General features: G+C 32.9%; 1 protein-coding gene across 10 annotated transcripts; it reads left to right on the top strand.

The window, feature by feature from the left end:
* The first annotated feature begins 7,245 nt into the window (after positions 1 to 7,245).
* LOC146905438 (uncharacterized) lies at positions 7,246 to 14,094 on the top strand. 10 transcript variants are annotated; one of them, XM_085725301.1, is made up of 11 exons: positions 7,246 to 7,891; positions 7,970 to 8,060; positions 8,525 to 8,586; positions 8,922 to 8,990; positions 9,073 to 9,135; positions 10,296 to 10,402; positions 10,878 to 10,936; positions 11,664 to 11,755; positions 12,039 to 12,222; positions 12,810 to 12,892; positions 13,725 to 14,094. In XM_085725301.1, the coding sequence occupies exons 5-8, from the start codon at positions 9,080 to 9,082 to the stop codon at positions 11,751 to 11,753; spliced, it is 312 nt and encodes a 103-aa protein (XP_085581427.1). In that variant the 5' UTR covers positions 7,246 to 7,891; positions 7,970 to 8,060; positions 8,525 to 8,586; positions 8,922 to 8,990; positions 9,073 to 9,079; the 3' UTR covers positions 11,754 to 11,755; positions 12,039 to 12,222; positions 12,810 to 12,892; positions 13,725 to 14,094. The 10 variants fall into 7 exon arrangements, with proteins under 10 accessions (XP_085581427.1, XP_085581435.1, XP_085581428.1 ...); XM_085725302.1 differs by having other exon boundaries at positions 12,022 to 12,222; XM_085725303.1 differs by having other exon boundaries at positions 12,008 to 12,222.

Below are 14,094 nucleotides of genomic sequence, written 5' to 3'. Positions count from 1 at the left end.
TTTGATTGAGTATCCTTGTATCAAAATGTATTTCAGGTTAGTACCAAAATAAGTTTCAGTTATTCGTCACCATTTTGTTTAATCAAAAGACTATATAGGACATGGAAACTTTAGCTAAATTTGTTTGTTTTTTTGAGAGGTAGCTAAATTTGTTATTTGCAATTTTTTTTAATAAAAAATGAAATTTATTATAGTACGGGACAATATTCAAATTAGTGGGGGTGCAAATAATATCAGACAAGTTATCTAGCCAAAATCTGTTGGACTTACTAATATCCAACCTAGCTAGTTATTAGCGGCCTAACTGCATGACTATTACTTTTCCCACCTTATTCACACGCGTCTTATTTTTTTCTTCCAAAATATCAATTGTTCGGATTTTATAATCTGAATGTTTTTTATTTGCATTTTTCGGATTACATAATTCGAAATGTTTCAGGTTACAACAAACATCATGCACTGATTTTATATCGTTGTGGAGTCAACAAATTTTCATTATGTAAACTAATATAAAGAACAAAGAGGTTATAATTATATCAAAAAGTCATTATTATATCATATCAAAAAATTTAAATTTATATCATTACACATTTCAACTGATGATATACATTTCAACTAATGCGCTCCAAGATTTATGCTACAATCATCAAGAGTAAAGCTTTCATCCTTTTATAACTTGACTCCATGTCTAACCTTCTTGTTAGCAACAACCTTCTCTTTAGGGTCAAGGTTTTCTACAAGGTACAAATCATTATATCCTATTACCTCATAACCCGCCGCCCGACTTTGAATCTTAGGAAACTTGTTGCATACAATTTTGAATCGGTCACAATTATCAAAATATGCTTGTTTTGTATCACAATTCACAATAGCCTCCCAAGCAACCATGATTATCTTTACCACTTCACTTGACTTGACTTTCTCTTAACATTTCTTCCAATGTTATACTCACACAATAAGGTACTAGCCTATAGGAAAACAATATCAACATCATTTATCAAAACATTGTCCCGATCAGTGACAACGACTTTAAGGTGAAATATCTTTGGACTGCAACAAATCACGACACCTCTCAAGAGCCCAAGTGACGTTATCTTTCTTCTCATACATCATATAAGCAAATGCAATAGAGAACGTCAACTAGGTAGAAGTGACACCAACAAACTCAAGAAACGAAAGACGATATTTGTTGAACTTATAAGTGGAATCCAACACAAGCATAATAAAGAACGTGTTAAACCATTTAATATATTCCGGATACACCTAGAAAATATATTTGACATCATCGAAATCAGAATTTTTCCTACAGTGATACACATACTTATTCTCAAACAACGACATCAAGAGATACTGCATTTCTATTCTCGGACCCCTAATAGATTGCATATTGATAGACAATTGGCAAGTGTACTAAATACTATTGAAGTAGTAAAAATATCGTTCCCACAATGACTGGTTTTAATCTCAATAATTCAATTACGTTATTAAAAAGGATGTATAAAGGTTCTTTTGATTTGTCAGTAGACAGAAGATTGGTTTGATTGCATAAAAGTAAAGACTGAAATTAAAGTTGGTTTTTAAGAATATGAGAGAGAAGAAGTCAGATCTTTCGAGTCATCGATGTTCCCCTAATTGGTATACTGCACCTATTCTTATGAATGATTCTCTAGTTCCACGATAGTTAACAAAATAGTCCTAATCAATCCCTTGAGTTAGGACCCTCTTCTTAAACTACAACCCCTATTTCCTTAGGTGGTCCAATAATCTTCGAAGGTTTAAGCACGTTAACCTAATATCACTAACAAACAATTATCCATTCCTAGACTAATCATGTTTATTAGAACAATTCAATTAGGTCTAAGTCAAAAGCTAGGGTCAGTAGTCATTCGTTCTCACTAAATCATGTTTATATTTGATTAGGATATAAAAAGCATTAAGGACAATTGAATTGAATAAAAACTAAATTGTCATTCACAATAAATAGAGTTTCACAGCAACATGGTTCAATTAGGGTTACAAAGAATCATCTCAAACCTAACCTCTAAGAGATTTAGCTACTCATAATGGTGTTTACAAATAACATAATCAATAGAGGAATCAATACATACATGAACTGGTAAAAAAGTGAAGAAATCACCCTTCTAGCCGTCTTGTAGTCTCAAAATCGCACTTTGCTCTGCTCAAAATCGTAACCCTTGTCTTCAAAATAGACTTCAGCTTAAATAAGCACAGAAATTTGGCTAAAATCGTGTCACGTTTTAAGTAAATCGTGACACGTTTTCCTTTTAGTAACAAACAGCTGAATTAGGGTTTCAACAAATCGTGTCACGTTTTTGCTATCATGACACGTTTTGCACAATGTCGAATGCATGCTTTTGGTCTTCTAAAATCGTGTCACGTTTTCAACCAATCGTGACACGTTTTGCTTCTTTGCATATTTCTTCAGTTTTCTGCTTTTCTTACTGCATAAGTTGCCTTGTGAACTCCAAATTGTGATCAAATTACATATAAAATTACGTAATGACAATATGTCATCACAACCCCAAACTTGAACCATTCCTTGTCCTCAAGGAATTTACTTGCAAAATTGACAATCGACAGTAAAATAACAATTACCTAATCAAGCGATAGTACCCAAAAGTTCAACACCTTACTAGCTAAAGATGAGCTAGTTTGACTTGTACGCATCCACCAATTCACAACTCCACGCAAAAATATGAAAGGGTTCACACACAGTCGACATGCAATCTACATATTACCATACGCTTGAAAAGTTTCTAAACGTCAATCAAAATCAATGTCATTACACACTTTGAGGTCTTTAAGGGTTATAACGGGGATTAGGTAAAGGTGGGATATAATTTGGATAAGTAGGCTACACAAAATTTGAGTTAGGCACTCCTACGAAAATTAAAACATGGATTCAATCCCTCATTCACCCTTTGAAACAAACAATTGTAAAGGTACTAGAGAATACTTGTCACTTGTTGGGACAATCAAGTTTAAAGTTACTCAGATTTTTCATTGTTCGTCCCTTTTTCAATCTATTTTCTCTTTTTTTTTTTATACACCATTTTTAGTGTATTTTTCATGATAGTGTTCTTTGTTCTCTAGTACCCCACCCCAAACTTAGTTGGTTGCAAATTCCAATAGCAACCCCAAACGTATTGTTTAGCAACACCCTACATAGCCTAACTCAAATATAACATTTTTGGGTCAAATACTAAAAGTCCCTAGGCTCAATATGTAGTTTGTCACCGAACAAAAAGTTTTAAACCTACCGGCTTAAATTGGCTTACAAAAGGATAAATTCAATCAAAATCAGGGTAGGCTTGAAAAGGCTCACATGACCAAACACTTTTGCCTCAGTGTGTATATGACATAGACCAATTAACAGTAAAGAAACAATGCAAGTTCTAGAAATGTAGTTGCATGGAACACTCTATATAAGTAAATTGAAAAGTAAAATTTGGCCATGAACCTTACAGTTATGATATATGGGAGTTGTGACTACCTATCTTTAACTGTCGTACACTTCGCCTTTGAAATCACACGTCACTCCTCCTTTTGAACTTTTGGAATACCACTTGAACAAATATTTGTTACTAAACTGTAAAAAGTCAAGTAAACAAGCAAATTCATCAATAATAAACAAGTTCAAGAACAATTATATAACGGGGGTTAAAACTGAGTTAAACTTCAACAAAGCAAGTAAAATTGTTCAAACATAAAAATAAAATTACATAATAAAAAATGCTGAAACAAAAGAAGAAACATAAAATGAGTTGGACCATCAGTATGAAGTGGAAGAAATAGTCACAAGGAAAGGGGGATTTGAATTGTGACCCTTTTAAAATTATTTCTGAAACTTTAAAATAAGTTTTATATACTCAAGAGAATTCTTGGTTAGTATTAGTTTAACAGATATATAATTAATTTATGTATAAAGGACCAGAACGTTATGGAGAATAATAATATAAGCAGAATAATATAAATGATATTAAGCTGAATTATAAAGTTAGTTTAGCAAGGACCAGAATGTTCTGGAGAAATTTAAAGGCAGAATGATAAAACAATATTATAAACTGAATTTAAACTTTAGTTAAATATTAATCAGTTATTTTATCTTGAACCAGAATGTTCTGGAGGCAGTTTAATTAATTAATATATTAAGTTTTAAGTTAGGACCAGAGAACTCTGGATTAATATGATTGAGATTAATTGGGACCAGAATGTTCTGGAGATAAATATTAATGCTTGTGATAGTGTGTGTATATTGTGTAAAAAATAGAGGGGAGAGAGAGAGAGAGAGAGAGAGAGAGAGAGAGAGAGAGAGAGAGAGAGAGAAGAATAACACAGGAGAGTTATCCTAGTTCACCAAACCCGGCTACTTCCAGTCCCCACAATTCGTGTGAGATTATCCACTATAGTATACAGTAGGTAGAAACTTCTAACCAACACTATAAGGTCTTGATCACACCAGATCAGTCCAGTACACATGTATTATCAACCTCAGCAGGCTTCTACAATTCTTGATCACACAAGAAAGGTTGGAACTTTTCCTATCTCAAACTATTAAGCCCAATAGACTTGAGATCTAGGTTTCACTTTGTAGGATGATTGTTTGGATCTAGCGTCTCAAACAAAAATATTGTAGAATGTTGTTTGGATCTTTAGTCTCAAACAAAAATATTGTAGGATGTTGTTTGAATCTTTGCTTCTCAAACAAACCATCCTTTTACAAATACAAACCCAAAAAGATGTTCTCAATGAGAGATAAAGATGATAAATATAGTGAAAGATTATGGAGTTTGCTTTGTGATTGTCGAAAAAGATGTTGAAGAGATTGATAGATTTTGCTTTGAGAGAGATAGATATCAAAGCTTTTGTATATCAAAACTCTTGCATTTAACCTTCATAGACGTCCTCTATTTATAGGAGATGTATGTCTTGGAGATCAAGCTAAAAAAGAGATGTTGGAACTCATTTCAAACTGAAAAAATTGGCTCCACTTGACGCTTGGAGAGAAAGCATGAAATTTTGCACTTGCAGAACGTTCTCTGCATACAGCTAGACTTGAGAAATATTTGACACGCTTTTTCTAGCTATAATGAGTTGTAAAAGTGCAACCAGCTGTTCTCTTGATTGTAGAAGCTTGGAGGCCACTTATGATGATGTAATCTTGATGTCATAAGATGATGTCTTTGATGATGTCATATGGTAGTAACTTTGGAGACATATTCCTTAATGGGCTTTGCTTCAAATGGATCAAAAATCATTAAGGCCCAAGAAAAATTCTTGTATTGGATTTATGTCATGCTTTCCATTTTGATGACTTGTCTTTTGATGAAAATTATTCATTTGCTTTGTGAACAGTGAACAGAACGTTCTCCAGATCATTCTCACTGAACATTCTCACAAAACACATTAGTGGATAACAAAATAATAATTGTAATATTTTTGTTATCTTTTAAAACATCAAATGAGGAGGTTTTCTTCACTTTATATGACCAGAATGATATTTGTAGGAACATGAGAAACCTTTCTCAAAGTCAAAATTCCTTCGATTGATTTCTATTCTCCAAATCATATCTTGAATAGTCATGGAAGATTCTTGAACCATCATAAGTCTTTTATGATAGAATCTCCAAGCATATGATCATGAATTTTCTTCTTTGATATTTCTCCAATCAATATCATTAATGAATGACTTAATAAATAATTCATTCATGAATTGGTTTCTCTTCAAAGTTGATTCTAATCATTTTGATGAAATGAAGAGAATAATTTCAAGTGTAATATGAATCCTCATCATGAGAACATTCTTTCATCGGAGTTGATAATGTTATCTTCTATATAAGATGACGACACATTCCCAGTTAATTAACCTTGAATTAATTTGCTGATGATGTGATTTATCTCATAATTTCTCTTGGTGATTTTACACAATGTTTCTTCTTCATTGAGTATCTTTGAGATGTTTTAGTTTAGGCATGCATGTAATCATGAAGGTGCATTCAACCATTCTCTTGAATGAAACTTTTGTGCCTTTTCCTTAAACTTTTTTAGAAGCTATTTGAAGATCATTCCTTTCAAATATTAACCCTTTATTCCTCGAATCTTTAAGGCTTTGTTGAAAACATGTGGTACGAGGATGAGTCAATTGATCATAAAATTCATCTTCTTTTTGAATCTTCAATCAACACTCATTTGATTCAAACAATATTCTTTTTATATCTTCTTTGAGCTTGTGATACTACTGTTTTGGTATTCTTTCAATGAGTATATATATGCACTTGTCAGATACTTCTTTCTTGTCACCTTCTGTGAAAAGACTCAAGTGCAAACATCAGTAGATTACAATTCATAAAACTTAGTGTTTATTCCATAAGGTTTGTTATCATTAAAACATTCATCAAAAAGATTTTTGTTTCAACAATCTCCCCCTTTTTGATGATGACAAACCTCTTTTGAATAACTCTTAAGTTTTATGGATGTGTATAATAAGAAATGTAAGAATGTTCATAAATATGAAATTAAGCTCCCCCCTAAGCACGTGCAAGAGTTTAATTCTTATCATTTTAATTAAACTCCCCCTAAACATATGCAAGAGGTTAATTCTTTACAATCTTCATTGATTAAATCCATCTTGGATTTTTCTCCCCATCCTATGTTTCTCTCTCATTATATATATCTCTCCCCGTTTTGGCATCTATCAAAAAGTATTGGGTATGATATATAAAAAAAATGGATATTGCACATAAGAATCATGTTTTTGAGAAGTCATATTGTCACATCAAACTTAATTAAGCATGTATCATGATTAATATTCATCTCAGTTTATTATAAAACATGAATAATGATAATTATGACTACTTGGTCATGTTCAATAATGTTTGAAATAGAGAGAAAATGATTCATTTAGTGGAAGCGATAAAATCAGAGTCATTTGACACAATGTCAAAAAAAAAAATATCTCTCTCTTCAAAAGATTTTCATGATGATGATATTTCTGAATTTTTTCTTTCAAAGATAAACATCTTTAAATGATAATTCTATGCAAGATGATTAGTTCATTATAATAGAAATCAATTACATATTTTTCACAAGTATTTGGAAGAGAAGTATTTATGCAACATATTTATGCACAAACATATACTGATATGTCATTGATATTTATACTCTATTTTTGTCTCCAAATTTTGCAAGTGCAACAATGTAGACATTCAACAATGATTCAACAAACACTACTACAAAATATAGATTTAACATCAAGGGGGTTTTGGATTTCACATCAGCACAAAAAATACCTGAAGGAAAAGATACATACTGTGGTTTTTTACATCAGTTGATATAAGTAAATGAGGGGAATTCCTAATAGCACATAAGATTTACATCAGTGGATAGTTGAAATGATGGGAAAAAAACGCGGTGGCATATTAGTAATTTAGGTGAATCCTTATCACTTTACCTTTTCCCTTTCCTCACCGTCCAAGCTCTCACTCTCAATCGGAATCTCCAAGCTTATCTTTTCCTTTTCTTCTTTTTCTTCTGCTTCTGCGTGAACCCTTTCCTTCCCTGCATCGAACCCTTTCTTCCAAAACAAATCTAGAACCCTTCCTTTCATATCCACTTCTACTCAAATCTACCAAACCCTAATCTCCGAAATTCGATTCCTCACTGTCAAATTTCTTCCCCAATTTCGTATCTTCAGAAAACCCAGATCGCTTTTCTTGTTCATCCCAATCCCCTTCCTTCAAATTCGCAATCTTTCTCTGTTTCCGGATCATGGAGAAGGAAGAGAACAAACCCGACAGTCAGAAAATTGGGAACTCCGAATTGGAAGATGTTAACAAGGAACAAGAACTCAAATTCCTCAAATTCGTCTCTGGTACCATTCTTCATTTTACACGCTTGTGTTGTGTTGTTTCTCATTATTTGTGATTGTGTGAATTAATTTGTGTTACAGCTGCGGAAGAAGTGATAGATCACTTGAGGACTGAAAATGATAAGCTTCTTGGACAAATTAATGATTTGGGAAATGAATTGACTTCAGTTAGGTATGTAATATTCTACATTCTACCCCCTTTTTTTATTTTGTAGATTTTTTTATGTTGAAAAAAGGATTTTTGAAAAATTTATATGAACAACGGCAATTTGAGTATTATGATTCAATTTTGTCCCGGTGGTGTATGACTTGGGACTTACGAGTGTGCTCCTCTCTAAGATCTTAAGTTCAACGTGCTAACAATGCTTGTGTTGGATCAGTTCATAAAGAGCTTTACGCCGACTTCAATTGGTCCCCTGCTAGTAGATGGTGGGATTGGTCCCTCGGATTAGGTGGTCTTTGGGCCGGATACTATTTCCAAAGAAAAAAATATATCAATTTTAAATAGCTTTGGTGTAACTGAATGTTTTGGGATGTTACTAGAAAAATCTATTTTTTTTTTTTGTTTATTTGTGGTGATGGTTGCCGTGTGTGCGTGTTGGGCTATGGAAGACTTAAAATTGTTTTCTCATCCAGGGTTGCCAAAGACAATGAATTGGTTGAACATCGAAGGCTTTTATTGGAGGAAAAGAAGATGAGTGAGACTCTCAATCTTTTTTGTGGTTGTTGAAAATATCTGCAAAATAATATCATAGTACAGATGTTGATGAATGATTGTTTTTTTACTTGGAAATAGTACTTACAAGATCTTAGTTTATTGGCATGGTGATCACGGGATGTTATCTGATATCTTCATTATAATTGAAGTTTTTTTTTTAGATATATTATTATAATTGAAGTTTATAACAAGTATTCTTAATTTTGAAGTGTAAAATCTTACAAGTATTCTCTGCGACAAGTATTCTTATTCTATGATAACAAGTATTCTTAATTTTGAAGTGTAAAAATCTTACATATATATTTGACATGGCAGATAGCTGGAACTGATAAATTTGCCAAAGTGATAGACTTTCTTCGCAGACAGCTCCACAGGGAGTCATTGGTAAACAATAACTATTTACTCTACCCTCATCTGGCTCTTTAAAGGCTCTGCAAGCTCAATTTTTTGTTTTCTTGTTTTGCAGTTTGTATATGTCAACAGTGCCTTTTCACCGAACCCTGATGAACTGGTCATTGATTTGTATAATGTAAGAAATGATTGGATTCTTTTTTCTGTTGTTTTAATATTTGCATTGAATGTAAATGATGCATATTTCTGATCCTGGTTTTGGAGTTATTAATATTTCATGTCGTGATGATTCTTCTTGTTATCTTTGTTGTGTAAAAACTATAGAGGAAAAATTGTAGGTTTTGGCCTTTTTGTGGCTATCTCTTTGTTTGGTAAAAACATAAAATTGCTTGGCTTTTCGTTCTTTGTTAGTGAATATTATGATGCCTTTTTCTTCTTGTTAATTATAGTTTCAATGTTGTAGTATTGTTTATGACATTTTATTTTTTGAGGCGGGGATTGGTAGAGCCGTATGGTAGTTGTTGAGCTTCTCTGCGACAATTAATATCTGTAGTTAGAAGGTGTCTAGATAGAAGTACTACTGGAACCATTAGCTCATATGAACCCTCCCTTAAAAGCATCTCATACTACTCAATGTGAGACTTGGGCACTCCATAATACTCAAATTCCTATCATAGCACCGCTCTTGAGAGCTGACATCCCGGTGGTTGCACACTACAGCGCTTTACCTATTTGAGCTATCGGCAACCAGCAATAATACCAATTGATAATTATCCAAACACTTGAGGAACCCTCCATTAAAAGCTAGATATCAGGGGGGGGGGGGAATAACTAAGGCACTTAAATACTCCACCAATCATTTCATACTGCTTAATGGGGGAATTGGACAACCTATAACACCAAGGTCCCTATCACAATGCTCCAGCAGATTTATTTCATGTAAATGGTAGAATCTGACTATTACTTAAAGTGCATTTAATTGCAACATGTTAAGTAATTTTACTCTAGCATTTTCAGATTACTTCTAGTATGAGCTCATAGTTATAGTCTCATAAGTTTGAAAGAAACCTAAATTTCAGAAACAGTAGTAGAACTGAACCACGGTTGCTTTTTGTCTATCCAATTTCCCTCATCAAGCATGAAAACTTGCTGGTTTTGTAAGGCATGTGTCATGCTCGTTAAGCCATCCCATATGTGACAAGCCTGATGTCCATATTTTTGTCCCTTTTTATATTGTGTATCTTAGTTTATCTCACAGAATCAATTTATCATACTAGAGTATCTTTGATTATATCCTTATGTTTTCATTTTCTCTTATGGGCCACTTTGATTTTTCAGAATTTTGGCTTTGATGGAAAACTGGTTGTCAACTACGCTTGTTCTATGGCATGGGGCTAACACTAAAATGACAGTTGCTGGTCGATGTAACCTGCTAATTCCAAAATGTGAATATATATTGTTTTTCTTTAGTTGTTGCCACACGCTTCAGCACAAACTCAGATTGCATACAATCAAAGTACAATATTTTTGTTGAACTTAAAGATTCTTGCAAGGTAGAAATGGAACAAGAATTAACACGGTGTTCTTCACAATCTGTTGGTTTGAAATGCCTTCATTTTAGGAGTGTCTTTACATATTGGAGCTACATTTTTAGTTTTTATTCATGCCTTATGTTTTTGGAATATATTATGTCAATTTAGTTATGGATCATGGTGGTTTAGAAACTCGTATATAGCTTAACCAATAATTGTATTGAATTGTACATCTTAGTAGTAGAACTTCGCAGCTTGATATATTTGTGCCCTACTCACTTCTGTTCGTAAAGGTTACTTTTTCTTCTTCTTCTTCTTCATCAATCAATCACTCAATCTTTTCTTTTCTCTTTCTCAATTTGATTTTGTTTTCATCTTTTTGTGACAGTGGTTGTTCATCTCAGAGCCACCGGTGATGCTCCTATTCTCAAACAATCCAAATTCAAGGTACCTTTCCTTTTTAATTAATGGGTCTTTTTTATTTCTTCACAATTCGCATTAAAAATTTTAAGATTTTGGGTGTGAGGATTGTGCATCATTAACGAATTTCCTTCAGAAGCTGAATGTTGTAGGATTAAATTTGAGAAGGTTTTAATTGAATTGAATGGAATTGCAATTTGTTTTGCTGATTTTAATTTTTTATTCTTTTGAGTTCTAGAGTGTGTCAATAATATTTTTTTAGGACTGTAGATGAGGATTACCCTGTTTCATGTTTGCTTTTTGCTTGGAATGGTTTGATGTGGTAACGAAATCAGTCATGCCTTTTCTCAATACGGCTTCTTAAATGGATAAATGGAATCATGGTGAACATATTAAGCATATGAAATATCATTATACATCGCCCTCAGTCAATGTTGGTCAACTATGCTAAATGTGAAAGGATGGTAGAATCTCACTTTAAGTGGTACAACATTTGTGGAGAAGACCTATATAAGCCCCTAAGAAAGAATTGATTTTTGTGTAAATTGAATTAACCTAGAAAGTTATGTAGGAAGATATTTTGGCATTTTATTTGTTCATTATTATAGCTTCACTCCTATAGCTTTGTTGTGCACACTTCTGATATTGTTATGTTCTTTTATTTATCAGTTGTGTGCCGTGATTTATGTTGGTTAGAGTTTACAAAGTTTTGATAAGAATTATACAACAATGTTTCTATTTTTCGTGAATCCAGGGTGATGTAGGGAGTTCCGGAGATGATTTAATAACAGATCTTGAAGATGCATTATCGAAACAAAGTGCCTGCTTGAACTTTATGGACTGAAGGTAAATATTATTCTAGAACCTTCAATGTTTAGCGTACTGTGAGTCATGTCTAACCTTGATGTTTTTCTACTCTAAATCTCGTGTAACTTCCTGTTGTAGTCCATCCCACGTAGCGGGAAGAGGCTTGACAGTGATTGTTGTCATCTATTTTTCACAAATTGATAGCTGAAATTCCTTACAGCATGTCACTTAATTGTCCTTCACTTATTATATTTCTATTAAAACTATAACTGAGAAATGACAAGAAACAAGTCCTTGTTGGCAAGGACTTCTCTTCTGGCAGTTAGCAGAGTTGCAGTCAAAGGTTCGGTCTGATGTGAGTTCTGAATACTGGCTTAATGTTGAATGTTCCTGACCGGAAATTGTTTGATTGAGGCATGATGAGATTACGCGGTCCATTGTATGGAGTTGGAGATCCATTTGCCATGGATGCTGATAATCAATTGAGGAAGAGACGAGATTCTGAGGTGATTTTCTATTTTTAAACCAGAATTGCCTCCCCCCCACTTTTGGGTTTGAACTTACTATTCATAGCACATATATCATAGATTATGGTTCACATCTATAGATGTTCAGGTTTCGTTGTTGCAATCAGTTTGTATCCCCTTATTGGTCAACTCCTTTAATTGATCTTAGACTTCTACATATTTATTTTATACACTTTGGCTTGAAAAATTCGATATTATCTTACTGTAAATCTAGGATCATAAACATTGTCACAATGTGAGTGTTATTTATCAATTCTTTCTACAAATAAACAAAAAAAAGCGTCTGGTTGAAAAACACAGGCAGATAGACACATGCAAACCCATTCATACATGCATACAATTATGTAGGAACAAGGAAATATAATTTTATACTAGTTAAGTATACACGACTTGGTGTGCAGTGATTTAGTTTATTTTTTCCTGATACATGCATGATTTTCCAATATCTGAGCATGGAATGGAATTAGTCTGTACCGCCTATCTCATATAGATCCTGAAAGACTGTCAAGATTAGAAGAGGTGGAGAAAAATCATATAGAGACTACAAAAAGAAGGTTTTTTTGCAGAAATACTAAATTCTGTCCGCGAGCTCCAGTTACAAAGTCAAGCTTCTTTGAAGCAGAGAAAACAGAGGAATGATGGCATCCAGGTACTCTTCCTCTATCTTTCATTTCGTATTGTAAAAGATGCAATTAGGGTTTTGCAAGTGTTTGTCTTGAAATCACAATTGATCTGTTTATATACATCATAACTAACATCAACATAGTAATTGTACACTACTCTTTGTGTCTAGACTTCTATTTTAACTCTACTCTTTTGAGTAATTATTTATGTAATTAACTTAAATTGTAACATAACTCTGACCTATCATGAACATGTGATGAGGGACTAGTTAAAGAGAGATCTCAAAGAGGAAACAAGGTGCACATCGAACATTCAAATCAAGTTGTGGTTTGGACATAATGATACTAATTAATTAAAAAATGCTAGTGATAGCGTGTGTGAAGAATTTTAAGGGGAAGATGTTAGGAAATGGAAATAGAAAAGATGCAAGTGAGGGTTGTAGAAATAAATTTCAAGTGTGGTAATGATATGTCTAAGTTTTTTCATTAACATAGGTTGTATGGAAGAACTTTTTTGGGCTCATTGTATGACTAAACACTTGTGTATGTATTTGTAAGAGTTATGGAAATATCTTATGATAATGATATGCACATATGTTGTTTTCAGCTTATTATCATAAGCCCCCCAAAATAGCATATAAAGACAAATTATTCAAAGTTTATAAAAATGCGCATCTGCTAAATTTATTATCATATGGTAGTTCATTGGACTTGAAAAAAAAGTAGTTTATTGGTATTATATTTATGATTTATTGTTGAATATGTGTTCCTATGTCAGTGTGATACATTACTTGATATTCAGAGATGATTCTTAGTTTATTCTGTTGAAGTATTTATGTTGCAAGATAATGATTTCAGGTTTCGCGGCACCTGTTTAGATGGACAAAAGAAGTCTCATACGCAGATTATTATGAACGTGCCTTAACGAATGGTGTACTCAGTATACAAAGAGGAACATATCCTGGGGTGATGATTTATATGCTTCCTTTAGGTATTGGGGTTTCCAAAGCTAAAACTGGACATAGTTGGGGAAATCCAATAATGATTCTGCTGTGGATTTTTTTTTTGTTTGAAATTTCTGCCTAAAATTGTTTTAATGGATTATTTCTAGCTATATTGTATGCTTATGCCTCTTTTATAGATTGGAATATTGAGGATTGATTATGTAATATCCAATTAGATAATATAACTTTTTTTTTGCATTAAAATTATCCATAATTTGTTTTCA

The sequence above is a fragment of the Medicago sativa genome, chromosome 7 (genome assembly GCF_051527215.1).
Source record: "Medicago sativa cultivar Bolivia chromosome 7, Bolivia_mono, whole genome shotgun sequence".
NCBI lineage: Eukaryota > Viridiplantae > Streptophyta > Magnoliopsida > Fabales > Fabaceae > Medicago > Medicago sativa.
The sequence above is the reverse complement of the archived record's forward strand: the minus strand, read 5'-3'. Positions and strand labels throughout refer to the sequence as shown.

What these genes read in the sequence shown, in the direction of transcription:
- LOC146905438 (XM_085725304.1), top strand. Translation starts at nt 9,080, where the DNA reads ATGTCAACAGTGCCTTTTCACCGAACCCTGATGAACTGGTCATTGATT. An exon ending in TGGTCATTGATTTGTATAAT is followed by an intron (nt 9,136 to 10,295) that starts GTAAGAAATGAT and finishes TTGATTTTTCAG; the next exon opens with AATTTTGGCTTTGATGGAAA. An exon ending in TAACCTGCTAATTCCAAAAT is followed by an intron (nt 10,403 to 10,877) that starts GTGAATATATAT and finishes TTTTTGTGACAG; the next exon opens with TGGTTGTTCATCTCAGAGCC.